Below are 27,261 nucleotides of genomic sequence, written 5' to 3' on the forward strand. Positions count from 1 at the left end.
TTTGCCTGGACATATTAATTTATTTTTTTATTAATCATTATATGTAATATTATATATATTTAATAATTAATACTTTACTTAGTTTATTACTTAATTTTGGAAAATGCTCTCTTTCTACGTTTCCACGTGCGGACAATGTGATTTTTACTATCATAGATATTTTTTAAAATAGGAAAGCCGATTACGTGGCTGTAATTTGGATTGAAAATTACGCAAAGTCATGTATTTTGAAGTGATAAAAATCTATTTTATTTTTTAATTGACACGTTAGAACTTTCAATGAGACGTCTGCGAAATGAAAAATAGCGCATATTAATCGTCAGAGTATTCCAAAAAGAATATCGGATGAATCGCCACTCTTCAGCCTCAAAGACGTTTGAAAGGTTAGTCCCTAATGACGAAGCACCTTCACGCCTACCTTTTACTAGACGGACATTGATTGATTTAACCAACATTTCTAACATATTTTAATTTGCGTTTTCACACGACAAACATGGATTTTCTCGAGACGTATTTTGTTCGTGCCAGATATTATAATGCCCCTAATCATGACGAAAATAATGCGCGAGTTAAACGTAACTTTCCGTTCTTAATGATTAAAAATGTAAGAGATAAAGGAGCGCTCGATGTAGTTTCCTTTTAACGAAGTGCATAATGACCGTGCAAATTTCCTGCTCATGCTGCGAGCATCTCGGCGCGTTTAACTAAACATATACATCTATAAAACATATTCTGCTTATTATGTACGTTTTTACTACTTTAAATTAATTTAATAATTTATGTTTTATACACATTTTTTTCCCCCTTTACGTTTATCTTAACGAGAGAGAAATTTACCGATGTGTGAAATTTGTAATTTAGAATCACGAGTCACGGGTATCATTCCATCGATTGGAGAGCAGCATTTTTTTTTCCGCGTAAAAGTATAGCGTTATTATTGCCGTTTTTTTTTAATGCACCGCGTGGTGTTGCGGTAATATAAAAATCACGTCGATGAAGAAGCAGACTGGAAATATTTCCGGAAATCCGCGAGGCACCCTCGCTCGAAAGCGGATAACAATGCACGGATAACTAACGATTTATCAGCTGTACAATACGCGACGCGGTCTCATTCCAATTAGCGTTACAGGCTACGCTAATTGCCCGATATAAATCGGCGGCGGCTTAAAAAGTTTGAATAATTAGGCGAGGCCGCAGGTGCTCGACTTAATATGTATGCGCGTTTGAATATTTAGCACAGTTCTAATGACGTGCGAGCCTTTCCTTGCTATCGCCGACGGTTAATAAGATGATAGGACGTCTAGCGGCGTTCGCGAATCGCACAGCCACCTGCGCGTATAAATATTCGAAGGCAAGAAAGAATCGCTCGCCTCCGTAATTGCGAACGGGACATGGCGTATTCGATTCGCTCGCGGGACGGTGAGTGTCGGTTGGCTGATGAGTCAGAATGACCAAGGGAATAGCGATAGAACGACCGGGATGAAAGCTTGACGCAAGACTCACCGACTGACTGACTGACTGATTGAAGGAAAGGGAGAACGAGGAAGAGAACTCCGTTCGACTAGCGCGCGTATCTTAAGATCTATCTGAATAATAACGTGTACGACAACATGTCAAATTATACAGAACCGCGACGCACGCAGACCCCTGGAACTCACACATTCGTGAGCGACCGCGTGCGTGCGTGCGTGCTCGCGTGCGTGCGTGTTGCCCGTTCGCTCCCATGTCGGTATCGGTGGCCAGGCGGGAGCCCCCGGGGGTGGTACGAGGGCGACATGTGTTTCGCGGTGGCGGTGACTCTCTACAGCAGTTTTATAATTGCCCGACTCGTTGGATATCGTGTCCGCTCGTTGGACGAGATTCGCGAAACACCGTTGCGTTTCCACCAACGGGAATCGAGTCGATCTTAACCCCGCAATCCGCCCTTCCTCCTCAATTATTGCCTTCCTGCGCCAGGGCCGCGGCCTGCCTTCGAGGAAGAAAAAAAAAATACCCAACGCGCCCCTCAACTCTTTTACTACGTTAGAAAATATTTCGTTACGATTATATGCCGGAGTATGGTTTTACGTAAAATCGAAAACGGAGCAGTATTCGAGGGAGATATCGCGAATATAATTGACACCGCGTGCAATTCCCCGGGAGTTGCGCAGAGCGGGATCTTTTCTCGCTAAAAAAGCGCCGGCATTTCTTATCTAGCGACTTAGCCGACCCTGCGCGCTTTCCGCCATCTCGTCACGGAGCTACCGGTGACAATTAAATCACAGCTCCCGCTTGATCATGACGGATCGTCGGCGTAGCCTCGCGCGCGTCGTTGCACGCTTCCGACCGCTATTTTGCCTTGGAAATCTCCTCGAGTTTTCCTCGCCAACGTCTCGACGTATCGCGCGGATATCGCGATCCTTGTTTCGACGGTCTGCACGCGGAGCTGAGCCCTTAAGCTCTGTTCAAACGATACGGTATTCGAGCGCCAATTGCACGAGATGTAACAACGGTCCGGGGGATCAGCGATAACAATATGCTCGGCAATCGTGTGACAAGTAGTATCAGCGTTGCAGGGGATTTTTGGGAAATAATATCGGGCCGGGGCGCGATCGAAATCGCGCCGAATTGTTTGGATAAGCCTTTACCGCGCCGCGACATTACGCCGTATCGCCAGCCATCGTCGGCTACACGATCGTCGGCCGCGAACCAACGGCGTGATTGCCGCCTGTCAACAATCGTCGACGTATATACCGACGATAATTCGTCTCCACAATCGCCGGTACGCCGCAACGCGGTAATGACAACGATGATGGATCTGCGGCGCGACGCTCAACTTTGTTTGCTCGGGTAGAGGGCCACGCGACGTATATGCAAATCGTGCTTGCGCGTTTCTGCTATATAAATAAGGTCTTAATTAATACTAACGAGGCTGACGCGTAGATACGTGTATAACTATCGTCTTTTCTGTTTCACGCCTCGTGCCCGCCTGCCATGCATCGCGGACGGACGGATATGTGCATACTCATCGTGGATCATCGTAGTATGTAAGTATGATGTTTTATTAATATTGCTGCGATCATTTATCATGCGCGTCACGAGGAAGTCACGCGCGTGGTACTCAATCCGGAGGACAGCCTGAATTAGGAAGGCTTAACGGCAGTTTCAGCGTACGGTGGATAGCGATTTATCATTGGAAATTAGTTTGATTTAAAATTTCGTGCTGTTACGCGCAGACCCGGTAATCTCGACTTGTGTTATAAAAAAATTAAAGGAGAAAAAAAAAAAGAAAAAAAAAATTAAGCGGGACCGAGAAAGTGCACGTTCACCTTTTTACCAACTTTCGCGCAAATCATCTCGTAGCCGCGCCGAGAAATCTGGACGAGCACTCGTTCTCTCAATTATCGGGTATCGTCAATCGAAATTACTTTATCGATCTAAAGCGCGGCTTTATTAGCCTCGCCACAGCCCGGCCAGCACGGCGGCTTTTGATTACTCGGCAATGTCGGCTTGTCTGATGTCGGCGCTGCTCTCATTATATGGAATATGAGCCCGTGCTAGAGCTCTTCTCTCAGCGGCCCTTCGACACCGCCTATCTTTTCACCTTTCCACCAACCATCCGTATCGGCGCGTCTGGAATCTCTCCGTGCGAGCCTCAACGCAGCTGAGGTGCTTTTCATTGTCGACGATTATTTTCTCGATACCGATATAGTATTTTATCTCGAGTAAAGAACGGACCTATCTTATTATTCTCGTTAGAAAACGGCGTTGCTATTTTTTTCCCCTTTATTTCTCTCATTCGTCGCGTTTAGGGAATCGCGCGTACAATTTCGTCAGGCGGTATTGCGACCGACTATGACCGTGGGGGCTTGAAGAAAGGCGAGAGGGGAAGTGTAATCAAGTATATGGCGAGCTCGCACGGGCGCCCGTGGACCGTGGACGCTGCGGCCTGCGGTACTGGCCGAGTACGTCGAGGCTTGGGGTTAATACGGTGGCCGGTGATGCACGACCGACGCAACGCTGCGGGTAGAGCGGCTGACCGCACGCCAGCTGCCCAATGCCGGTCCGACCTGCCCGCAAAAATCTGTAGCCTGACCCCTTGCGCCCGCGCGCGGAAAGTTGTTACGCGTTGCCTCCTCTTTCCCGGATCGTATCCTCTCTCGCACGCGGACGCTCTATCCGGCTCGCTCGTTCCCATCACTTGACGCCGTACAGAGCGTTTCCGAATTACAACCGAGAGAACCGCCTGAAGATATTATTTTAATTCGGTTAAACGTCCACGAAAGAACAAAGCGTCGACATTCTTACTTGCATTTTACGTAATTTCTTTTTACGTAAAGTCGTATCCGTAAAACTTTATTCGGCCGCCGTGAGAGGAGAAGAAGGTTCTCGTTAAATTACATATAAAATTTCATTAAATTTCGTGCCTCTTCGCGTACGCGAAAGTGCTCGGTGCTCGATACCGAGTGCTCGCGGTACAACGGACGATATTGAAATTTCACGCACGCCTGCACGGCAGCTGAGGTAATTGCGTTAAACGGCGCGGACGCGCGTATGCGACTTCTGGTGCCTATTTTCTCTGTCAACTCGCGCCCTGCCGTGCCGCGTAAATAATAGGATTCTCATCGCGCCTCGCGCCCGGTAACGACAAAGGAAAACGCCGCGTCCGAATCCCTTCTATTATGCGTCATCGTTGTCAACCGTGCGTCGTCGTCGATGCGCCGCCGTTATCACCGTCGTCATCTCGATCGCCGACAGGAAAACCGAACGCCCACCGACTAACAACGCACTCGCGTGACTCACGCGCGCCATATTAATGCGACGAATTCTGGAGTTCCGCCGGGAACTCCGACTCCTCTCGGGGGGAGGAGACCCCGGACTTTCGATTCCCCCTCGTGCCTCCCTCCGCGTCTTTTATTACAAATCGGTTCCTTTGCATTCACGCGTCGATCGCGTTAGCGATCTCTGCCCTCCCAAGTTGTATTTCCAAAAAGCGGACGACCGCGCGGCGTGTGAATGCTAACGATCCCTAACTCTCGTCTTCCGTTAAGCGAGCGAGCGGTATCGGGAATAATTGTAAAAAAAACGCGATCTCGCGCGGGAATTTCTTTCGGCAAGATTTTCCAAATCGTCTTTCTCGCAGATATACGAAGCAGAAGTGTCCGGTGCGATCCCGAAAGCAATGTTTTATTTCCAAGAGCGCGCGGATTACGTAAGCGATTATGCGCAATCTTGAAGGATGTTCCGTGTTTAAAGGCGTCACGCGTGGGAAAGATTCTCATTCGCGCGCGATGCGCTTCCTATATTGCTCGATCGAACCTGAGGGCCCGGACGCATCGCGGTAATTTAATTGACGCTCGCTGAAATTGCCGCAAAAAAAAGTTCATCTCTTTCCTTAATGCTCCCTTTCCTTTCCCAGGTAGATACCGGAGCGAGCATCCACTCTTCCCACACTTTACGCGAACGCACACTAATTCGCCTATAATTAATAACGTGCGCGAAGAAGAGAAGTTCGTACATTGCGCGATTCGTTGTTTAAACTTTTGGGCGAGTTGTGAAAAATAAAGGTGGCAGGGTAAACGCTTTGTGAAAGGATTCGACATTCCGACCTAAATTTCCAAGCTACGTTTCCACGGCTAAATCTTGTAAACTGTTCGGCGAGGAGCTGTTTCGAAGCTCGGCGCCACGAACAATCCAAATGGTTGTCGAAGGAACTGATCCCGTAACTTCCACAAAGGCGTAACGGAGGGAAAGTTTTGCCGGTCGTTACGTCTCAAAGGGAACTGGCACGAGCGAGTCGCGCAATCGGATTAGTATCGCCACACGACTAAGTACCGTCTCGTCTCGTCTGGTCCCGGTATCGCCGTACTCTTCGGGCTAGTTCTCTCGTCAGGTAAAATCGGCTGGAGAATCACATGCCGTTTAAAATGACTATCAATAGAATACTATTGTCGGCTCGATAATACCCTATTGTGGTTACGGAAAGGCGCCACCGTTATTTTATTTTTTTTTTTTTTTTTTACAACTGAACCTCGGATATATATTTAATGTTCCACGCCATTTATCTCGGCATTAATTTCGTGCATATATTTCTTTTTTTCTTCTTTTTTTTTTGTCGCGTTATTTGGTCGACCAACCGACCGGAAGGGCTCCTTCTTTTCGAAAGCATTGGTTTACTAATTTGCTTTGCGGTAACGATGGAAATTTCGTCTCGTCATGAGGAAACGGTCGGCGTCTTCCTCTGCGTCTTCCGTGACCGAAATCCAATTTGCATGCAACGCGGGTAGAATGGACAAGGTAATTGGTACACACGGTGAGGGATTACAGATCCAAGACAATGGATATGTACATCTAACTTGACGTTGATATTGATATAGTGCGCGCAAGAATTCGAATCAAACACGGACGTTAATGAATATCAAATTATGTACTGTCAAAAGAGTTTCTAATGAATGGAATTTAAAACCGCGGATTACAGACGACGCAGTCTTGAATTAATTGTTCGAAAAAAAATATTTAAACTACAAGCTATTGCGATCAAATATTATTCTATAAAAAATATATATATATAAATATATAATTATATAAATATGCAACTAAATTTAAATTATAAAAATACAGGCGCTCATTAAAAATGTTAGTGGCCAAGTTTCTTTCAAAAAAAAAAAAAAAAAAAAAAATTAGCTTAAACATTTGAACGTAACTTGGTATACGGAAGAAATTATCCGGAGATTCGCGTCGCGACGGTAACTTTCTAAAGATTGATTGAGCCGAAGCGGATCATTTGGAGCGTTCCTAAGTAAAAGCGTCCCCCGCGATTATGGTACGGGAAGAAGAAGCGGTATAAAGAGGAGAAGAAAAAGGAAAGGAAGAAACAGCTGGTGGAGGAAGAGAAGAGGCCGAAAAGAAGAGGAAGGGCGCTCACATAAATACGTACGCAACGCAAACAAAACCTACAAAGGACTGCGCTCGTGGCAGATACGATCTTGCGGCATGCAGATACGAGCATACTAATCTCTCCGAGAGGTCTCTCCGCGGAGGAAACGGCGTTCTTTTGTTGTATCCATCTATGAAATATATTAGTGTCTACCCACACATCCGGGACGCGGAGGAATGATTCAATATGATTGCGGCCGAAAGAATTCACGATTTCTCGCGACTAAAGGATTGCCTGCGGATCGCAAATAACGTTGCAAAGTGAAACAATGGAGAGAGAAAAAGTTATTATATCCGATTGATTGCGTTGGCCAGCGTGCGTAAATAAAGTATCGCCGTAAACCGACGCGTAAAATTATTCTATTAATTTTTATCGCGAAATAATTAATATTATTGCAACAACTGAGAAACATCGGAAATTTCCAGTGTCCACGGCGTGATACAGGACCGGGCCCGTTCTCTGTCAGATTCGCGTGGTGGCAGGCGGCAGTTTCAATTTCGAGACGCCAATCCAATCATGTAAATCAAGGATGGCATTATTAGCGGCGGCAATCGAACTCGGTTTGCCAATAGCGGCGGCGGAGCACGTAGATGGGAGGCTACTGCGTCTGAGTCGAAGAAGGGCTCACCGGCAGGCTCCCCCGGATCCCGAACGAAGGGAGTAGCGACGTCTAACTAATCCCGGGTTTACCTAATCGCCTACTCTCCCTTCGTCCCAAACGCGGTTCGGCAATTCCGCTCGTTCGCAAAGCGGCTTACCCTTTCACCCCTTCCGCTGCTCTCTTGCAACCGGAGCATCCGAGAGCTTCTGTATCTATCGGAGAGCCCCGCAGGTCGCTCGCGTTCGATCCGAAATCGATTTTCCCGAATCGTTATACGACGCGAGCTCTTGAATAACAATCAGCGAGAATTTATTATCCAAAAACGTACAAGTTATTTTATGCAGTTAAGTACAGCTTTTAGATTTGAGAAAATAAAGATATTAAAATCGTTGCATATATTATCGAAAGAAATATTTTATCACGCCGTGTCCCGTAGCCCTTTATAGCGAGTTAAAAAAAAAAAAAAGAATTCCGTGTATCTCTTATCGGAGAAACTGAAGATAAATGTGGGGGTAAGCGCCTATGCAAAATATAATCGACACACGACCGATAATTCCTGATGGTGACTGGGGAGAGGAGAACAGGATAGGATACGATCGAACGAAAGTGTAAGCCGCGTAATCCCCTGTGAAATACCGTGTTGGATCGAGACGACCGAGAACTTTGCCGTACGCCCGAGGACATCGATTATTCGCGGGAAACCACCCCCGTTAATCGTTTAAACTCCGCTGCAGGTGGATGTATGCATGCATCGCCCGTACCCGCGGCAGGCATCCCTGAATCTCGTGATTCACGAAACCACGAGGGAATCCCGGAGATTCGTTGAATATCGATATTGAGCGCCGTAAGAGTCCGACAACGCCGGCGATTGGCTTGCCAATTTTGTCGACGCGAAACTTTGAACGACGGGGCTTAGAAAACCGTCACTTTCGCGTCGCTGATACGTCGACCGATTAATCATAAGTTTCCTAACGAGATAGATATCTCAGTCAGCTGCGAGTACTTTGATTTTCGTGTCAATGTAAAGCCTCCTTTCTCAGCCTCCGGCCGGATAATTTCACGACGTCCGGTCTCTCACGGTCACACGTGTGCGACGCGAACGCGACGCGGACGTTCGTTCGCTAGGCGAGCGGCTAGCGAAATTGTTGACTACCGATGCTCATCGGACCGAATCAACGTTCGCGAGGTAATGGACGTGGCTGATGGCAATGTCTTGTCACGTCGCGGCTCGTCGACGCCACCTGCGACACCGGGAAAACCTCGCAGGGGCACACTTTACGCAGATTTACCGCGGTAACACCGCTCGTCGGCGTCTTTAAATGCCTGTTTAATTTTCTAAAGCGGAATACGTATACCGCAACGAATGTACGCGCCGCTCGCTTTCCCCAAGTCGAGGGCCTCTTCATTTCTTTAACTCCGACATAAACGCTTCGTCATCGCTGTTAAAAATTCTACCTAGCGGACGCCCCACCTCCGCGGTCTCGTTAAGAAGTTAAAAATTGGACGAATAATTTCGTGTTTACCGCGGTTTAATTGCGCCTGCACATCATCCGCAAGTGTGTAATATAACGCGAAAGCACATTTGCAGAAAAATTAATATTCAGAGGGGATATCGTAAGGTGGTAATCTACTGGAGAATTAAAGGCTCGGTAGCCGGGATAGAGATCTCCGTGCAGTCACAGCTCGTTTGAGCGAGTGCCTCAAGTGATTTCAGTTACACCTCGTTTACGCGATCCGCCGGCTCTTATTATTTCCTCTCGAACGAGGAAGCGGGTTTTTTCAATTGTACCGCTGCGGCGATGGATCGCAATTGCGTTGCCTGATGGCAACAGATAACATTGTACGATCGTCAATCCGTGGTACTATACACGATCTATGTACGGTATAATACGTCAGTTAGTTGTACGAGGAGTCTACATCATTATGAATGTTTCGCAGTTGAACGTGCGATATATAGAGCACAACATTTCCCCGATCAAGTACAACTTGGCGTGCATAATCGCGATGCGATGCAATTCGAATCATTATCGAAGCGTATTAAAAGTATAATCCGCTGACGTGGAAATAACGCTAATTTAACACCGCGCTTTATTCGCGAAAATAAACGCGAGCTGCGAAAATACACTCGTAAATTTACTTTCTAGTAGATCTTTTACCCGGGCGCCTTTGGCTCCCGTCGCGTTTATTCGGCGCGGAGCCGGAATTACGAGCGGAAAGACCGGGAGATGGGAAATAAATCACGAACCACGTTATGCTAATGACACCTCCCCCGCATCCCGTGTGTATCTTTCGCGTGAGACGCGAAAGTTCAGGCCGGTACGCCACGCGACGTCGTTCTTCTTCTTACGGGACTCGGGGAGTAACACACCTCCTTGACGCAATTGCAGGAAATAAAACACTCACCCTCGACATTCCCTTGCGTTCAACGACGGGCGCAAATTTTTATCGCGGCGTCGGCTGAATCGAAAATAATCGGAAGTGACAAAAAGATTGCTCACCGGCTCGAATACTGATTTGCGAAGAGTATCCTATGCCGAGACGGAGCGAGGGGAAAGGAGTGTCCCTAACGTAACTATTTGCTCAACGTTCTGCCATCGTCTTGCCGCCTTATCTCCCCGCTATCTGTTCAACGGTCGTCCGTCAGAGTCTTTGTGCGCGATCGTCATCGCGGGCGTATTCATCGAAGGGTTTCCGCTCGTCGCGAGGCGTTCGCGCGATCACGAATTCATGACTAACGCTGACAATCGAGCAAGCCGGCCCGATCTGCACGTCGGACACGAGTAAAAGCAACAGGACTGATCAACAGGCGAAGACACGCGCCATCGAGCACGCGCCGATAGATCTGACATCTCGACGCCCGACGCTCGACGCCATACACGTGACCGGAGGCTCGTTACCCGGTCGTCCTCCTCGCTCCTTCCACCTTCGATTCACTCTGCCCTCTTCCCCTTCGTCACCCTGCGGTCTCTTCCCGTCGGAAGACACGCGCCCGACGTCTCCCCCGATTTCCCAGAATCGTACCTCTGGCAGATCGAATCGCGCTACGCCGCCGAATCCGGACGACCCACCGCGAGCGTTCACCGGAGTTTCGTGAATCGGTTACCACGATCCTTCCTCTCTCTCTCTCTCCCTGTTATCTTCTGCAAACTTACCACGCCGAGATAGACGGTAAAGTTAAGAAGCGCGGACAGAAACGGTTAAATTTATTAACGCTGGATTCGCATCTGCGCGATTATTTGCGATGCAACGATCGATGGGTTAATCCGAGATTTTTAATTCTTCGATATTTGGATTTCGCATGAAATATAAAAATAAAAAAAAATTCACAAAATACCGAGAATATCGTAAACTTGTTAAATTTTATATCTAGTTGCGACGAGCGTTGTTACCACAATAACGATCGGGCCAATTAGAGTTGGCTCGGACGCAAGGACCGCAGTCTTTTTAACACTCGCCACGATAACCGGCGAAAAAGTGACCGTACCGTCAGCTCTCGAGTGAGAAACGCTGCGCCTCAAAATCCTATCTTAATAACGAAATCACGCCGTCGGTCGCAGCGGGCGATCCACGCGGCTTGGGGTCTGGACCCGGCGCACGGAAAGGGAAAAATTTGGGCCAGGGAAGCGCGCTTAAAGAGAACTCCGCATACCAGGCAGTAGCGAGAGAAGATCCCACGGGAGAAGAGAGGCCGCGACGCCGCCGCCGCCGCCGCGCCACGACGGCTACTAAATATTGTGTTCGCGCAGAGAATACAGCTCTCGGGACACGTGTAAACGGGGGACCGCGGGATTCCGTATGAGCAGATCGGCTCGCCGATTATACGCTAATTCAACGCAAATTCCTTCCCGGAGATATCTGTATCGCTCGCATACATCAGCGGAGACCGCGGTAGCTTCTGCCGTTGCTTCTCCCGTCCTCCCCCTGGCCCCTGGAACCGCCCGCGGCTCCCTGCGTCGGCTTAATCAGTATCCACGGGAAGACAACTATATAGCCGCGGCTTATACGTAGTTTCGCGCACATGTGGCGTGCACACGTCGTCAGAGACATTGGGATCCCACGGAAGGAGGAGGTCGATGCAAGTTAAAAAGAAACTCCCGTTGTCGGACTTTAAGATAAACGACTTGTATAATCAGAGTAATTTTTTTTTTTTTGTCTAATCAATTATTTTTGCATGCGCGTAAAAAAATTTTAACGAAATTGAACGAGGAATGTTACGAAGACCATTCTGTTTACATTATATTACGATTGCGAGCGATGTTATAGCGACATGGTCAGGGATTACGCATCGCGCGCGACTCCAACTGCTGTAACCGTCATGGTCGATGGCCATCTCGCATCTCGCCTGTAATCGCGTTAGCGCTACGGCGCGGCCCCGCATTAATTAAGACTCTAATTAGTACGGAAATTAAATAAACATGTGTGTCAGTTGACATTGGTACGGAAAAAAAAAAAAAAGAAAAAAAAAAAATTCACCGCGCGTACGCGGACCACTTTTCCGCCGGACCGTTCGACGACGACGCAATGGGGTCGCGTAAGCTACGCGTCGGAAAAATAGTCGATCTCGCCTGAACAGCGTGCGTTCTCACGCGCGCGGTTTTACGCCCGGTCCGCTCTGAAGAAAGTTACGCCGGCGGGAAAAGAAGCAGGCTACCGTATATCCGCGGTATGCACCTATGCTCCGGCCGAAGGTCCGGGGCAGAGGGCCGAAGATATATCACGTTGTCGGCCGACATACCATTCTTTTGCGGCGTGGCGCGCGGCCCGACACCGCTGCGGCAGCAGCATTCACAAATTAAGGAGAGCCAAAGTCCACGGCGGCGCGGCGTAGGTATGGCGCTATCGCGCTTCATAAAACTTCGTTAGCACGAAGCCGAGAGGAGGAAGGGGGAGGGAGGGAGGGAGGAGGGGAGTAGACGTCCGAGCCCGACCGCGGGTATATACCCACATAAGCGCTGATGGTCCCGCGAGACCACCGTAAAAATTCATTTTGCACCTCGGCCGTGTAATTCAGCCGGATTCTTGCATCTTCACCAGCCGGACCAGCGGAGCGTATTAGACGGGTCCATGTCCGCGCACTTCGCAGTTAATGACTTCGCTCGGGCTGTCGTCGTGCTATGCGCGGTACGTTTAATAATTGTACAGCCCGCCCTTAATTATTCGTATTATCCGTGTGCCTGAATTCCATTCCCTTCCCCGCGCGTCGAAATCCGTGATGTATAGAGAACGTTACTTCTGGTAAAATCTAATAATAGATTGCGTAAAAAAAAAAAAGAAAAAGAAAAAAAAGTCTCGCGCGGAGAATCTAAATCTTAGCCTCGATACCTCTAATCCTCGTTACGAGTCAATTATTTCCTCGACGTTACGTAACGGTGAAATTTGATCGATCGGTGTACCGCAAAGCTCCTGTCATCGTTATTCGCGTCCGCATGGCCACTCATTTCGCCTGCATTATCTACGTCTCGATATGAACCTCGTTCGTTAATTTTTGCGCATATGAAATGAGAGGGTCGTACATAAGGTGCATCTACGCTCTCGTACAGAGGGCCGCCACGTGTATCCGCCTCATGCATATACGGGCAGGCTCGCGCGTGGTTCCCGTCATTAGGTACATAGCCTCGTTAGAATGAGCTTTTTTTTTCGTCGTCCACTAATGAGGTGGTCCGCGACTTGCAATCCGCCGCCGCGCCGTGCGGAGGGTACGTGACGGCCTCAGGTCGAGGGGGCCCAGCTTCCGTGGTTGCGTCCGCGCAAATCCGGAGAGACGGAAACACTATTTTTAATCTACCCGCGGGACGCTCGAATGGAATTAAAACGCATGTCTCGCTACGAAAGCTTGCTTATTTTGCTGCCCCTAGATGAAAAACGTGTATCCCTTTTAGAGCACGCCTCCCCGGATCGTGGTTCACGAGAATGTCGCATTAATAGTTTATGTCGCGCGGCGGTTCGATGATTAATTTTGGGCGTTAATTTTGGCCGGGCCGGAGAGTTCGTACGGTCACGCTCGGGTATATGCACATTCGACAATTCGATGTTACAGAACGCCGCTAGAGTCACCGAAGTGGAATTCTGTCGCGAAATTCCCGGTGTCGTTATTAATCGCAGCGCGTCGCACGCAAAATAATGTACCTTCGAGAGAATGGTTTCAAATATGTGGCTTGTACGCAATTAATTATTACTCGTTATTGCTCGCTGAAAGTTTCTGTTTGCGCGCATCTCCGATCCGTCCGCGCGTTTACAATGTAACGCGATCCGAGTTTCCTGGACGGTTTATTATTTTTGCGCTGAAACCGGCCAGCGATATAAATACTTAATCACTCTCGCTATTTCCATCCGAATACTCCGCAGTGTCTATTTCAGAAAACATTTACCATTTTCTTCCATTAGGACCGGGCTGGGAATTCCTGTCTTTCTCTCCGTTTCTTTCTCTTTTCGCCGATTCATCGAAGCGTATAAGTGGAAGTAACTCAAGCCCGATCTATTTGCTCTACCGGATTTCCTTGAGTCGCGCTAACTCCACTGCACTCCCGGCAGTAATCGACTACCAGTCGAGATCTTTCTCTCTCGAGTGCGCACCGGCGCAGGCGACGGCTCCCATTCATCCGGCTCGTCCCGGTTGACACCCGGCCGTTGCCGTCGCTTAATTCGCGAATATTTCACCAACGCGTCACCCCGAAAATACGCTACAGCTGCTCGCGTCGTGTCTACAATCGGGGCCGCCATCGGCACGCCTCGACGAAAAAAAAAAAAAAAAAGAAAAGAAGGGAATACACGGCCGCGCCGTAAATCTCGGCGCTGATACATTTTTACTTATCGCGTTTCCATCGCGCGTCTTCCTCGCGATCTCGCATTATTCGCGCGCGGATAATCCCGCACCGCCGTGCGGGTTTAAGCGAACCGACGAGCGAATTATCACCTCGCTTTTCTTCGCGCTTGTTGCAGACGGCTTTACACTGGGGCGCCAAACACGGCGACGAAAACATCGTTAAATTAATAGCGGGCACGTACAGGGACTACATCAAAAGCGTCAATGAAACCACGGTAAGAACTTTATCCTTTTTTATGTCATCTGAATAAGATATTTGTTACGAGCGTTCAATATTAAATAAAATGTAACCAAAAGTAAACTTAATCTCATACGTTTTTCTATGTTCCCGGCGATTGGATGACTCTATCGGACCGGCGCAGAATGGGGTAAGTGTCTTAATTTCTACCGATTCATCTTTTTGAAAAGTGATAATACGTAAACGAGGCGATTAGATTAGCGTTATCAATTCGCGTATCGAAAATTAACGTCTCTTTTAATGAAGTTCGTTTCTTAATCGACGACTTCTGTATCGAGATTAAGACGAAGCGACGCGTATCCCAAATACGTTTGGATAACATCGAGAAAGAGCGGGGTATCCGCGGCGGCCCTTGTCACGATCGCGTATAATTTGCCAGACGTACGGAGAGCGGGATCGGTTTAGGGGGCGAGTCGTGTTGCAAGAGGTAGAACAAACGGAGAGTCAGTCCAGTGCAGCAGAAAGGGAAAGAAGAAAAGAGAAAGAGAGAGAGAGAAAGAGACGGGGCGAAGCGCGCACAGAAAAGCCCGCAGATAGGATCAGATGTGTGTGGTCCCGCCGCTCTTTGCTCTTTATAAGACTTATATAAGGCGGGAGTGCTTCACGAAGAAAGACGGCGTGCGACGAGGCAGTACTTAGAGCAGGAAAGACGGAAAACGAGGTCCTTGCTCGTTAGCGACAAACTCCGTCTCGAGCTCTTGCTCTCGCGTTATAGCGGTGAACAAAGTTATTTCGATTTTCTGTCAGGGATTATTGCGCAGGTCAAGGCTGCTGAATTCTTTTTCTTTCGTCGCGCAAAACGTTCGAGCAGTCGTTATAATTTTGTGTAGCTTAATTTTTATATCAGTCGCAAGGAAATGTAACGATCTGACGCAATAAGTAAAATTATCCGACGTTTTCGAACAATTGGCAGATATTTATTTAGCACGCTTAATTTTTCTCCCTATCGTTCCGTCATTAGATGGAAATTGAATTCGAAGCGCGTGTATTCCGAAAGCCGGTTCATTTATCTTCTTGTAAGGTCTTCACCGTCGCTCCTTCGCGCACGGTAGACTCATTTGTTTCCGCCGGTGTAATCCGAACTGACCTGTCGACACCGCAGCACACCTTTTCCTCCTCGCTTTTAAATCTCACGTTCTTCTACGGCTCGTTGTTATCCGTTGAGAGTTTCTCTCAGCTGTCGCGGAATAAAACAAAAAAAAAAAAAAGCGGCAATCTTTACGCCGGCATCTCGATTATTTTTTCAGGTGTATAATAAAATTGGAAATTAGCTTTCGTTAATAATTTGACGAATACAAAACAAACGGAGGGAAAATCGATAAGACCAGAAGCTGAGAGAGACTTTCCTTAATACCGAAGCGTCACGCGCAGACAGACATCGCTATTTTCGTACCTTCCCGATGACAATCCCGGCTGACTCGATGTTACCGGAGGATTAGCGCCGGATATAATGAATACGGTCGTGCCCGTGTACGTACCGATGTAGAGTACGTAATCCACACCCGGACCGGGGAGATCTGTCCTCGGCGAATCCTCGCTCTGCTTTTTTCCACGGCGCGGCTTTAGGACCAGACTGTGGATCGCGCGGCGCGGCGTAATCTGTCACCGGCATCGTTCCCGCGCCGCGCTTTCCTACGGCTTATCCCGGGCACCGAGCTTTCCCCAATCCCGCGGCAAATGAAAGGACGGTATAAAACAAATAAAAAAAAAAAAAAAAGGACCCGGCGATTTACCCGGTAGCTTCGCAAGGCGCGCGGAATCGCCCGTGGCGTCGTTCTCATCCTCGGCTAATATCCGCCACTCGCGGGCATTGATACTGGTTCGCTCGACGGGAAACCTAGACCAGGCAGTAAATTGCCAACTGCACGAATAACGGAAGTACGGGAAGTAATTAGAAAAAAAAAAATTAAAAAATTAGCAATTAAATCTAATTATTCCGCTCGAATTTGTAAGCTACTCGATCTTCATCTTTCCGAATTTATTGATTGGGGCGTTGTATTATTCGAGAATTAACGCGAAACCGCACGCACTTCGCTTTACCCAGGTTTCGGAATTTCGTCGCAGAGGCGTTACAACAGGCACCGAGCGACGATCTGACTGATGATGCTTTTAGCGTGAAAAATCATAGCGCGAGTGGCCCCGCTTACTCGGACGAAACCTCGGCCCCCGCTTATCGTAAGAATTCGCCGCAGTTCCGCCGTCGTTTATTAGTTCTTTTTTTTTTTTTTAAATTCTTAGGCGGCGTTAAATAAAACGGGCGCGCCGGAGCCTCGACGACGAAGCGGATCGCAGTCACGGGCATAATCTGTCACCGGTACCGCTTCTACCTTGCTTTTCTACGGCTTATCGCGGCATCGGCTCGCATTTAATCCCCGCAAAAAACGGTGGCCACGTCCCTCCCCCGTGCCCCGTCTCCGCAGGGGACTCCCGTAAGCCGACCGTGTGGCGCCTGCATCCTTGCCCGGCGCAGCGCGGCTAACAACAATGGTCATTCTATCCCCGGTTAGGGCTTCGTAGATGCAACTGGAATCTACTTTGTGCAACGGGTGATTCATTCGAAACGCAATCCCTGATCAGAATTAATCGTTCCGAAATGGATAGATAAAAAAAATTCGGCCCTAAACCGTTCTAATTAGTAAAAAGAAAAATGATCCCTCCCAAATTTTTTACGATCCACCGCGGCACGGACCGTTAGCTCGTGAGGAAAAAGAAAACGGAGTATCTAACTAAACCGTCAAATAGACTAATTTCTAAAAATCGATTTTTATTCGCGCGGACCTGCGTTCGTGTTCCAGTTCTGTACCCCAGTTTTTTTTTTTTAATATATTTTAATTAGCTTAGAATAGAATTAAATTGCGCCGAAATTCCATCGCGCCAAGATACGCGAGGGATATAAAAAATGTCTACACAGCGGAAAGTGATATTGCCTGCCCTCCTTCCGATCCTCGAGTGGGCCTACGTCGAAGAACGAAATATTCTCGGAAAGCGTGAGCTTCCTCTGTCGTTTCCTTCACCCTCCCAGAGTAGGCGGGAGGGCGGAGGAGCGCCGTTATGATATAGCGGCTCGTAAAGGCGGCCCGATGTAGGAAAATATTAAAATTGAAAATCCTCAACGGTGATATACGCGTGCGTGATATTGGTGGCCGGCAGCTGTCCCATTCTTGAAAGCTGCGAGGCCGAGAGAGAAGAAAACGAAGAAGCGAGTCGGAAAAAAAAGGACACGTTACGCGCGAGTAGGCGCACTCGAGAGGAAAAGTAGACGAGGACGTGGAAGACGGAGACGTAGTGGCGGTAGGGCGCGGATATTGTCTCGAGGCTCCATGTGCCAGGACATTGCTACTTTAAAATATTATCGCGCACATAAAAAGGGGGTCCTCCGCGAGCACATATCCACCTATCTACGGCGCGTTTCAGAAATCACTACGTTTTCCAAACGTGATCTCGTACGTTCGAAACACCTAAATTTGTAGATTTAATCACCGTGGAGACAATTTGTTTTTTTTTCGCGCTACTCGCGCAGTTTTTCGGGAGATTTCAATTCGCGCGCGTTATTATATTTGGGGACATTAATTAGTTAGAAAATAATTTTGAGTAAATGACGACGTGTTGCCGGTTTACTTACATTTGTAGCTTTCGGTTAGGTTAGAGTAGGTTTTTGTCCGTCCGTCCATCCTTCCTTCCTTCCTGTCCTTCCTGTCCTTCGTGATAGTAATCCAAATTATCCTGACGTGTTGTAGCACTTCGCATCACTTGATACTGTATTACGCTGCTCCACTGTTTTTTTATAATCTCTATCACTAATCACTAAGACTGTCACACAAAAATTAAGAAGCGCGACGAACGATTATTCCTTGTATAAATTTAAGTTCTCGAACGAGACGAGCCGCGATATAAAATGTTCCCCGCGCACGAGTTATCGTCTTCAAGTTCCTTAAAAATCACTTGCTCCCAACGGGTGGAGAATCCCGGCCGCGACAAAGACGAACAAGGTGCAGCTCTCTCACTCTGGCAATGGCGATCGCCGGAACCTGCTGAATGCCGCTGATGAAGATGACGAGTGAAGCGGGGTTGGTAACACCGAACGCGCAGCCCAATTCAGATCGGACGCTTGCGCTGCGCTCGCGACGTAACCTTATCGTTCCGAAGCACTTTTTCGGAACCGAAAAAGAAGCGCAAAACGATGAGTGGAATGACCGAAAAGTATAGAAAATGATTGTAGGCTCCCGAGTCGACAACTTCGACACTAATTCGTACGCGAGACTGTCCTCCGTGCGACCGAAATTATGCGTAATTGCGGAGCGATTAATAACACGTCCTCACCCTCGAGCCTCCGCAATTAGACTAAGATGGCCGCTAGAGGTTTCGGCCCTTGGAGGAAAAGAGACAACCGCGTAAAAAAAGTGAGACGGCAATAGGTCGTTAATTAAACTATCCTTCTCGCGCGGAATTCTCGGAAGCGCCGAGCTCAACGCCGAGTTAATCTAATATGTTTTTTTGATGCATTCGTAAAAATAAATATTTCTTAAAAAAATCACACACAGTAATATCGATAATTGATGTTTATTCTCACTTAGCACGAAGCGAGCTACACATGAAAATTAATCAACGTCGCAGAACAGCGGCGAACAATTAACAATTAATTAATTCACTCGTATCGCCAATTTTTATTAGATAAAAAAAATCCGAGTAGTCAAGAGATCCCTTTGAAAATACGCTGTTGTCTATGTATAAAATACGAGAGACGCCGTTGCTTTTGTAGCATCTCGTACATGCATATCCGTATCGCGGAGGGATGCGTGAGGGTGCGTGCGTGTGCGACGGTAAAGGGTGTGTCGTGCCACTTGTCGCGAGGACACACGTGTCGCATGCTATTGGAGTTGGCAAAAGGGTGACGCGCAAAGTCCACCCCATATACGTGCCGTTTTCTGCTCTATATGTGACCGTGTTTATACGTCGTGACTTTTTTTTCGCGCGTATATCTACGGGCGCGGGGGACTTTAAAGTGAAATAAATTAGAAATTTTGAAGAGAGGGCTCTCTCCACGCGCGAGGCAAGCAACCCCTTCTCTCCCTCGGCTCAGGCGTTTTGTCGAGGGTGCGGGAACGGCGTAGGGTGCGCCCCGCGTTTCGATAACTACGATCGCGGTTTTGACACATTTGTCACTATCGTTTATTGCGCAGTTCGATATTAAACGCCACGATATACAGTCAAGCGTCGTTCATGAACTCAGTCACGGGGACGATTTTTTAATCGCATTTTCGTAACGCGGCCAAATGTCGCGCTCGGCCTTCTCGGGGGTGATTTTAATTGAGGATAAAAGCATTGTACAGATTCAAATCAGCCCTTTCGCTACGCAGCTTTTTCGCCACAGGCTTTTACAGCCGACGACATAGCTGTAATACGATTATGCATGCCGCACAAGTATAATTAAAACGAAGCATACTGCATCCATAAATTCGACCTGCAAAACCTCTCTGCGCAATTTATTCTTTTCCCTTATGACTTAATCGCGCGAAAGATACCCGAAGTGACAATTTTATTTCGTACAGTTTCGAAAGTTCTTTTTTCTTTTTTTTTTTAGCGCAAAAGTGAGATTACTTGTTTCAGAGATACCTTACTTTACATACGTGTCATATGGTAAATATCGGAGGGATATAACTACGACAGTATTTTAATACGTCCCAGACACACCTGGGTTTTTTTTTCTACTTTCCTCGCGCGCCTCCTTCGAACGTTCCGCATATTTTGCGCGTATAAACCTTACTTTTAAGGCGGCTCGTCTGCATTTTCACCTCCGTTGAATAATGACTCGCGCACGCACACAATTACGTGCAATTTGTCGTACTTATCGACGCGAGCATCGTGACCGCGGCGTGTACGTGGTACAACGTGCTCTTTCACGAACGCTGGCATACGGCAAGAATACACGATGTCCCTGACCGACCGCGGTTACTTTTCACCACAGGCACTGTCTGCAAATTGTGCCGAGGCGAGTCCGTTGGACGACAAAGTCTTTCAATGGAAAACAATTGATGACGCACCGTTTGAGCCGCGATCAAAAAATGTCGAGGGACCTACGCCCGCCAGATTTTAATTTCGCTCTTTGTTACTCGCATGAATCGCTCGCGCCGCTCATGTTCGCTTTCAAGATCAATTCCTGAATTTCGATTCGCTGCTCTAAAGGGGACAAAATCGTTTACGAACACTTCGTATATCGGCGGCCTCGCGTTTTGCATACGTTAATCCAAGGCCGTGCTTCGTGGTCGGCTCTTCTCGGCTGATCGGCTTTCAGCGCGACTTTTATCTAAATTAAACCAGTTTTCCCCTCGGCGAAAGAGGTACGGCAGCGACGCGAGCATTAGCCATTATACGATCGCGTAGCACGAGATTTAAATTTAATTTGGATTTAAATACTTTAGGATAGACATATTTTAATGTTAAATCCTACTTTTAAAAATAAATGGCAAGATCTAGCGTATGTAAAAGTAGGAGGAAAAAAAAAAAGTTGTTACGTGCTACTAAGCTGCGTAATTTTCTCGCCAATGTCCAACGCAAAAAATATGCGGTACAAATTATTTCGACGATTATAATCTTCCACGGCGGTGTCTTGCCAATTCGTAGACCTTATCGGCCGCGTTAAGAACTATCGCAATGTTATTACGCATTCAAGTGGCTCATCGGCCGCGATCGAGTGCACGTATTGTATTACCTTTGCAAAAGCGAAAGGGCTATCGGAGTGGCAGCTGCCGGTGCCTGACACGCGAGCTGGAAAAGCAGCTCTTTTCACCTGCTCGGTTGAGTCGAACGATACTAATTGTAAGATAACGCCTTCTTAATATTTCTGCCCTCGCAACAAATGCGTGCAGCGCAATACCTCGAAGACCTTGACGTCATTCGCCGTGATGAAAATGTAACAGTTCCACTTAACATTTCACGTTTGTAGATTAGTTCGATATTATCTTTTAATGAAACGGTGTCACTTAATAAAGATATCGCTTATATACAAAATAGTACCGTGCGTTACAAAGAGAAACATGCCCGCGAATTGATATTTGCCCGTTGTTTCTCTTTGGCGCGTTACATATCAAGAGCCTCGTTTCGTTTAATGAACTAGTTTAATTAAATTCACGTTAAGATCTACCTGCTTACTTATATGTACGATTGATTTATATGTAATATATCTGAAGTCACGCGCACGTTATACCAGTCGCAGATTGATCAGCGAGCCCTTGTCAAAAAGTAATTTCAAACTTATCGGATTATCGAGCCGCCCCTCGCCGTTGAGCATCGCGCTAATTATAGCCCCGATTAAAGCGCGTCTCGAAATCTAGTAGGGATCGGCTGACGGGGAATCTGTTATTCATCTGCTCCTGGACGAGAGTGCGAAAATGTGTATAAGAGCCGAATGAAAATGCATGTGTCCAGCGATAGAGGCGACGCACGCGAGGCTGGTTTTCGCCGTTTCCCTTACACATGCACGCTCGTGATTGTTTCGGATCGCGCTGTTGTCGCGGAAATGCGAATTCGCACGCTCGAGGTGATATTCATAATACGGTACCATTAATTACTCATTGTCTCCGCGACGGGCACCGCCACCATCCCCCTTTTCTTTCCGCGTCTCGCTCTCACCGTGCACTGTCTCACTCGTAAATGCACGTCACGCACTCGAGGCAAATCATAATAAGATATACAGCAACGTCGGGCGAGAGGTGTGATACGGCTCCTCCCTGTTATTTTTCTTCCACCTTATTACGATTTCCTTCCACCGTAAGGAAGAGGGAAAGAATGAAAGAGATTGGCGTATCCTTTTCGCAAAACGGCGCCGGAAACGACGGGGGAGGGGAGATACGCGTGTACAATTAGCAATACATTATTCATTAAACTGTAAGACCGAACGCGTCCATAAGTGTATTAATACACGCGTGCACCTTACGCCAACGCGAAAACACGTGAACGTTGTGTTCGCGTGATATTACACGCTCACCGAATGAGAATATTATTCATCTTTTAATTTGTCCAATTATCAATACGCTCTCCTTATTTCTGGATATAATTAATACACATATACACACGCCCGCGCACATATACATACATATATGTATATTAATATATGTATATATGTATATATATGTTTAATCCCCGCTATACTTAACGACGGAAAGATCACAGATACGCTCATTTAATTCTTAAACGATCAAAAACGTCACATTTCGTTAGCGAACATGTATGTCAAGTTATTTTCGTATTTCAGGGTTACACACCACTACACATCGCTATGCAATTCGGTCACGAGAACATATTTAATCTCTTGGTTCAAGTATACGGTGAGTACGCATCTTCTTGGACGTAGTTTCGGCGACGAAAATCCCATTATGATCAGTATCTTGATAGATCATGATGATATATTTTTAGGTGCGAATCAGGATATACGTGACTATAGCGGCAGGAAGGCCAGGCAGTATCTCGCATCTCAAGAAGCAGCAGTCAGTCAGGACACGTTTCACAGTGAGTACATTTACTTCTGTAAAAGAAAACCATCAATTAGAGAAACAAAACGCAATTTTTGTACATATTTAAGATTCTCTACTTCGCGCGTCGCGAATTAGTGGCGTCTTCTCCGCGAATACGATTCATAAACCTATCCTGAAAACTTTAACTGCAAGCTGTACACTGAAAGGCAGATATAACGTTTGCCGCGACGACGGCGGCTAGCGTTCGTGACTTTAGCGTGGTGTGCGTCGAGTTTCACATAAAACACGCGTATAAATGTGCCGTGGAGCGCCAGCCGCCAAGGACTGAGAGCGAACGCACCCACTACTTCTCCCCATCCTCGGCGGCCGAGGGAGGAGATGGAGTGGAGGAGAGTCACGTACGTTAGCCACCGTCGCCGCAGCAAACACCATATCCGTCTTTCAGTGTACAAAGTGATTTTCTCGCCCGCTTCCGAGAATGCAGCACATGCATTCATTTTCGTTTTTTTGTCGACTTACTAAGGAAAGCAACCTAATTGTTGACGAACAAGATCACGAGGATGTTTTATAAATTATTCATATCAGTTTCTCCTGTCCCCTCTGCCCCGTATCTCACGTCCACGACAAAATTGCAGCGAAAGTTCGACCGTGGGATGGTTAAAATCCTTTTTCTCGTATCATAAAACTCCCCTTTTTTTCCACATATTAGGTATCAAGTAAGACATTGTTCATCTCACGCCATGAAAACAAACTGTAAAAAGAAAGCAGTTTGTGCATAACGCGAATACAAAAGACATAATTGCCGTCTGGAAAAGTTGTTTGAAGGAATTCTCCGATCCAATCTCCGTGCCAAACGCGCCCCGACCACCCGTCGCCGTAAAACCAATTACATTCCATAGCACACTGTAATTTATACCTCGCTTGTCAGTGCAAATCTCGTCAAAGTTCCGTTGTTTCCCGTTGTATCCCGTGTCGATCGTTGTTCGCCATTCTCCAACTCGTTTTCGTGGCGTTCGCCTGTCACGCTCCAGTATGCGATCCGTTAACAGCCGATTCCGCCTAATCCTCAAAGATTGCATGCGATGCAGGAGCGATATCGTCAGCACTCCGCTTAATATCCTTAGACTAGATATTTCTGTGTGTTTGTGGTGCTTTCATCTGAACTTTATCTTAACACCGCCATTTCTTCGCATTGCTAAACTTTGAATAATTAAAATATTAGTACTATTGTCGCTCTTGGTACTCCACTATGATTAACTCTCAGTACACCGTTACCAACAATACTGCGCATATAATAATGCATCCTCGGGCCATCCAGGAAACCTCTCTGTTTGTTTCAGTTGCCTTTTTAGGTTTAAGGTAGACGTAAGATGTAGATGTAGGTCGGGCATGACGTAAAGAGATACATCCGAGTAGTCGGAAAATGGTTACAGGCTCGCCTTCGGTGAGTACTTCGGGGTTCTGGAAGTATTCTTCTGTTGTAGGGATTACTGCCGCCGCTACGCTCAGGCAAGTTCAGAAGCACACCTCCGCTAAAGTAGTAAAGCGCTTGTGTGTCGCCAGATTAAAGTACGTAGGCGCACCTTAGAGTAAGCATATGACTGTCACTTTTCTGCACTTCTGATGTGAGTATCTCGAAGTTTCGTGAGCCTCGCCGCGCGAATATGCACCTCCGGATACGCTCGCCTGAGGATATCGTTTGCCGAAATGAATGTTTCACTTCTGGCGCTTTACGGGCAAACAGATGTTCGTTCGTCAATGTTTCCTCTTCTAAACATCTGAAATGTTGAAAATGTGTTAATACGCTAGACCTTACAGCTTTGACGTTCTTTTTCCGAGAGTAATAATCTCTATTTCGGCTTACGTAACATACATTCACTTCAACTAATATTTAATCTGTTATCTATTAAATTTAGTAACGCGACAATTTCTTTTCGTGCATAACGCATATAGTCTGTCACTCCTCCCATCGATAAGTGTCGATCGTACATCGTTACGCATCGCTATGAAATTAATACTGAGCTGTTCGAATACTCGAATTTGTGGCGCGGAAAATTAATGTTGTGTAACTGGCGATGTAAATTTATTTTAAAACTTGTAATTTTCTTGTAAAGCAAGCGATGGTGCACTGATATATTTTTAATTAAAAAATAATAATAAGGTTTTCCATCCCCGAGACTTAATTTATTTGTTACATAAGACATTTCGTTTCACTTCGCCGCTGCTATTTGTTATTATTTTTTGCGTGCGTTGGCGTGTGTGATGTATTGTCATAACGTGAATGAAGCATGGACACGTAAGCATGAGAAACATATATTATATATATATATCACGCCGGGCGATTCTCAGCATCATGTTTTATTCGCACTGGATAATTATTTTATCTGACAACAATGTGACGAGACGTATAATCTTCCAAAAGGGAAAGTGGGCTTGATTTTTAAAGCAACTTATTTAACCGTATTAACTTTCCTTAAGTCTCTTCCTTCTATCTTATCCCATACGATACGAATCATATTTTCATTAACAATGTTTTTACTAAAAAGATTAATTTTAATTCAGAATTTATTCTTAACGGAATCTCTGCGCGTAAAACTGCTTTTCTTTAGATTTAGTGTATTATTTTATTAATTATATCAATCGTAATTAAATACCTTTCAATGTCGCCATATTTTTAAATAAACTGCTCTATTCTTTCTATTCAATTTTGTCTCACGATATCCTTTGTCGTTCAATCTTCCTATTTTTCGCTATTTATAAAAAAACAATTTCAAATAATTTATTTTCTTTCAGAAATAAAAGCAAGGAAAAAGCATGCAGGTAAGAAAGCATTTCTTTGACACTGAAACGTTTTAAAAATTAATTTAGTGCATGAGAGACAAGTTAATTAGACATTAACACTAAAATATTAATTATTTCTCGTAAAATGTATTTTAATTAGTTTCAATAACTATAGAAATATTATTATTTTCGTAGTAAAATTAATTTAGTAAAATGTAGATAATCAGAGATATACGAACTTGTCGATCTGGCTGTATTCTTCCGCTGTCGTTGTTACATTTGTATAACAAACAAAAGAACCGCAGACATCGTAATAGAATAATTGATTGAATACACAGAGAAAGATCTTGGTTTCCTACGAATTGGCTCGTTGAACGTTCGCGTGAAACGTACAACGGAGGCCTTCAGCCAGTTCTTGGGTGTGGCAACCAGCAGCACGACTAGCAACAACAACGAGAAGATTCACAAGTCGTGGGGATCTGCGGATAACGTACAGGTATTATTAAGTTTTTAACTTCAGCGCTAATATAAAAAAAAAAAAATTATGTACACTGATTAACTTATTATTCGTGCTCTTAATTTTTTGCACATTTCTCGTGATGTTCTTCATCACTAGCTGGAACAGAAGCTGATGCCACCGCCGAAATACGCACCTATTAAGAAGCGCAGGAGCAGGCGCTTACAGGACTTCAGCTCGTTGCCGGAACAACAGCAAGCTGCCAGCCAGCCGACTACTCCGTTGCTGCAGGGTAAGATCAGCCGGCCGAACCGGGCCATTCAACGTCGTCCGACGTCCACGACGGCAGTCATCTCTGGCTCCATCACGCCCGGCGGCGTCCAACAAAACGATTCCGACTCGGACACGGCGTGCGGCTTTGATTCCGCATGGAGAGGTTCAGCCCAACTGTAACTAGTCCGATTCGTTGTTTTAAATCTTGTCTCTCATACTTATTCAATTGTACAAGGCATAAAAAAAAAAAAGCTTTCGATTACAAGAAGCTGCAAAAAAGAAAACGACTCAACGATACCTCTGGCGATTCACTTAAAAATAAGAAATTTTAACCGTGCATTTTATTAATACGTATATTAGGCGATACTTATTTATACTGTACTTTATATAATTTAATAATTTAAGGAATAAGCATCACATTCGACGTTCCATTCGAGCATTTCATCTGCTGTAATATCTAGAAATTGTTTTATTATACTCAAAGTTTATTATTGAAAATTATTTTAAATAAAGTAGTTTTTTTTATTAAATACATTAATGTTGAATTAACGATAATCCTAAAAGTGTTATTTGTAACTATATTAATGTTATTACGTACCAGAATACATATTTATCGGTAATGTTGTGAAACAAATATGGTTTATACTTGTTGAAATGGATGCTGATGGCGGTAGCGTCCAGGAGTACATAATCCCTGTAAA

General features: G+C 46.1%; 1 protein-coding gene and 1 long non-coding RNA gene across 4 annotated transcripts; one reads left to right on the forward strand and one right to left on the reverse strand.

Annotated features, from left to right (window-relative positions):
- Positions 1–19: 19 nt before the first annotated feature.
- LOC139110080 (uncharacterized) lies at positions 20–27,176 on the forward strand. 2 transcript variants are annotated; one of them, XM_070669641.1, is made up of 7 exons: positions 20–3,026; positions 14,457–14,708; positions 22,830–22,902; positions 22,991–23,083; positions 25,843–25,869; positions 26,169–26,326; positions 26,447–27,176. In XM_070669641.1, the coding sequence occupies exons 3-7, from the start codon at positions 22,854–22,856 to the stop codon at positions 26,738–26,740; spliced, it is 621 nt and encodes a 206-aa protein (XP_070525742.1). In that variant the 5' UTR covers positions 20–3,026; positions 14,457–14,708; positions 22,830–22,853; the 3' UTR covers positions 26,741–27,176. The 2 variants fall into 2 exon arrangements, with proteins under 2 accessions (XP_070525742.1, XP_070525741.1); XM_070669640.1 differs by lacking the exons at positions 20–3,026; positions 14,457–14,708 and having other exon boundaries at positions 22,822–22,902; positions 26,447–27,175.
- Positions 20,137–26,576, reverse strand: LOC139110093 (uncharacterized). 2 transcript variants are annotated; one of them, XR_011546943.1, is made up of 4 exons: positions 26,484–26,576; positions 26,070–26,309; positions 23,966–24,827; positions 20,137–23,099 (listed from the first exon to the last, which is right to left on the reverse strand). It is a non-coding gene; the product is annotated as an uncharacterized lncRNA (long non-coding RNA). The 2 variants fall into 2 exon arrangements; XR_011546942.1 differs by lacking the exon at positions 26,484–26,576 and adding an exon at positions 25,704–25,799 and having other exon boundaries at positions 26,070–26,181.
- Positions 27,177–27,261: the final 85 nt, after the last annotated feature.

Source organism: Cardiocondyla obscurior, linkage group LG19 (genome assembly GCF_019399895.1).
Source record: "Cardiocondyla obscurior isolate alpha-2009 linkage group LG19, Cobs3.1, whole genome shotgun sequence".
Taxonomy (NCBI): Eukaryota; Metazoa; Arthropoda; class Insecta; order Hymenoptera; family Formicidae; genus Cardiocondyla; species Cardiocondyla obscurior.

Excerpts from the sequence above, each read along its gene's own strand:
- LOC139110080 (XM_070669641.1), top strand. The coding sequence starts at position 22,854 with ATGCAATTCGGTCACGAGAACATATTTAATCTCTTGGTTCAAGTATAC. Across the intron at positions 22,903-22,990 it reads TCTCTTGGTTCAAGTATACG|GTGCGAATCAGGATATACGT; the intron begins GTGAGTACGCAT and ends ATATATTTTTAG. Across the intron at positions 25,870-26,168 it reads AGCAAGGAAAAAGCATGCAG|AGAAAGATCTTGGTTTCCTA; the intron begins GTAAGAAAGCAT and ends TTGAATACACAG.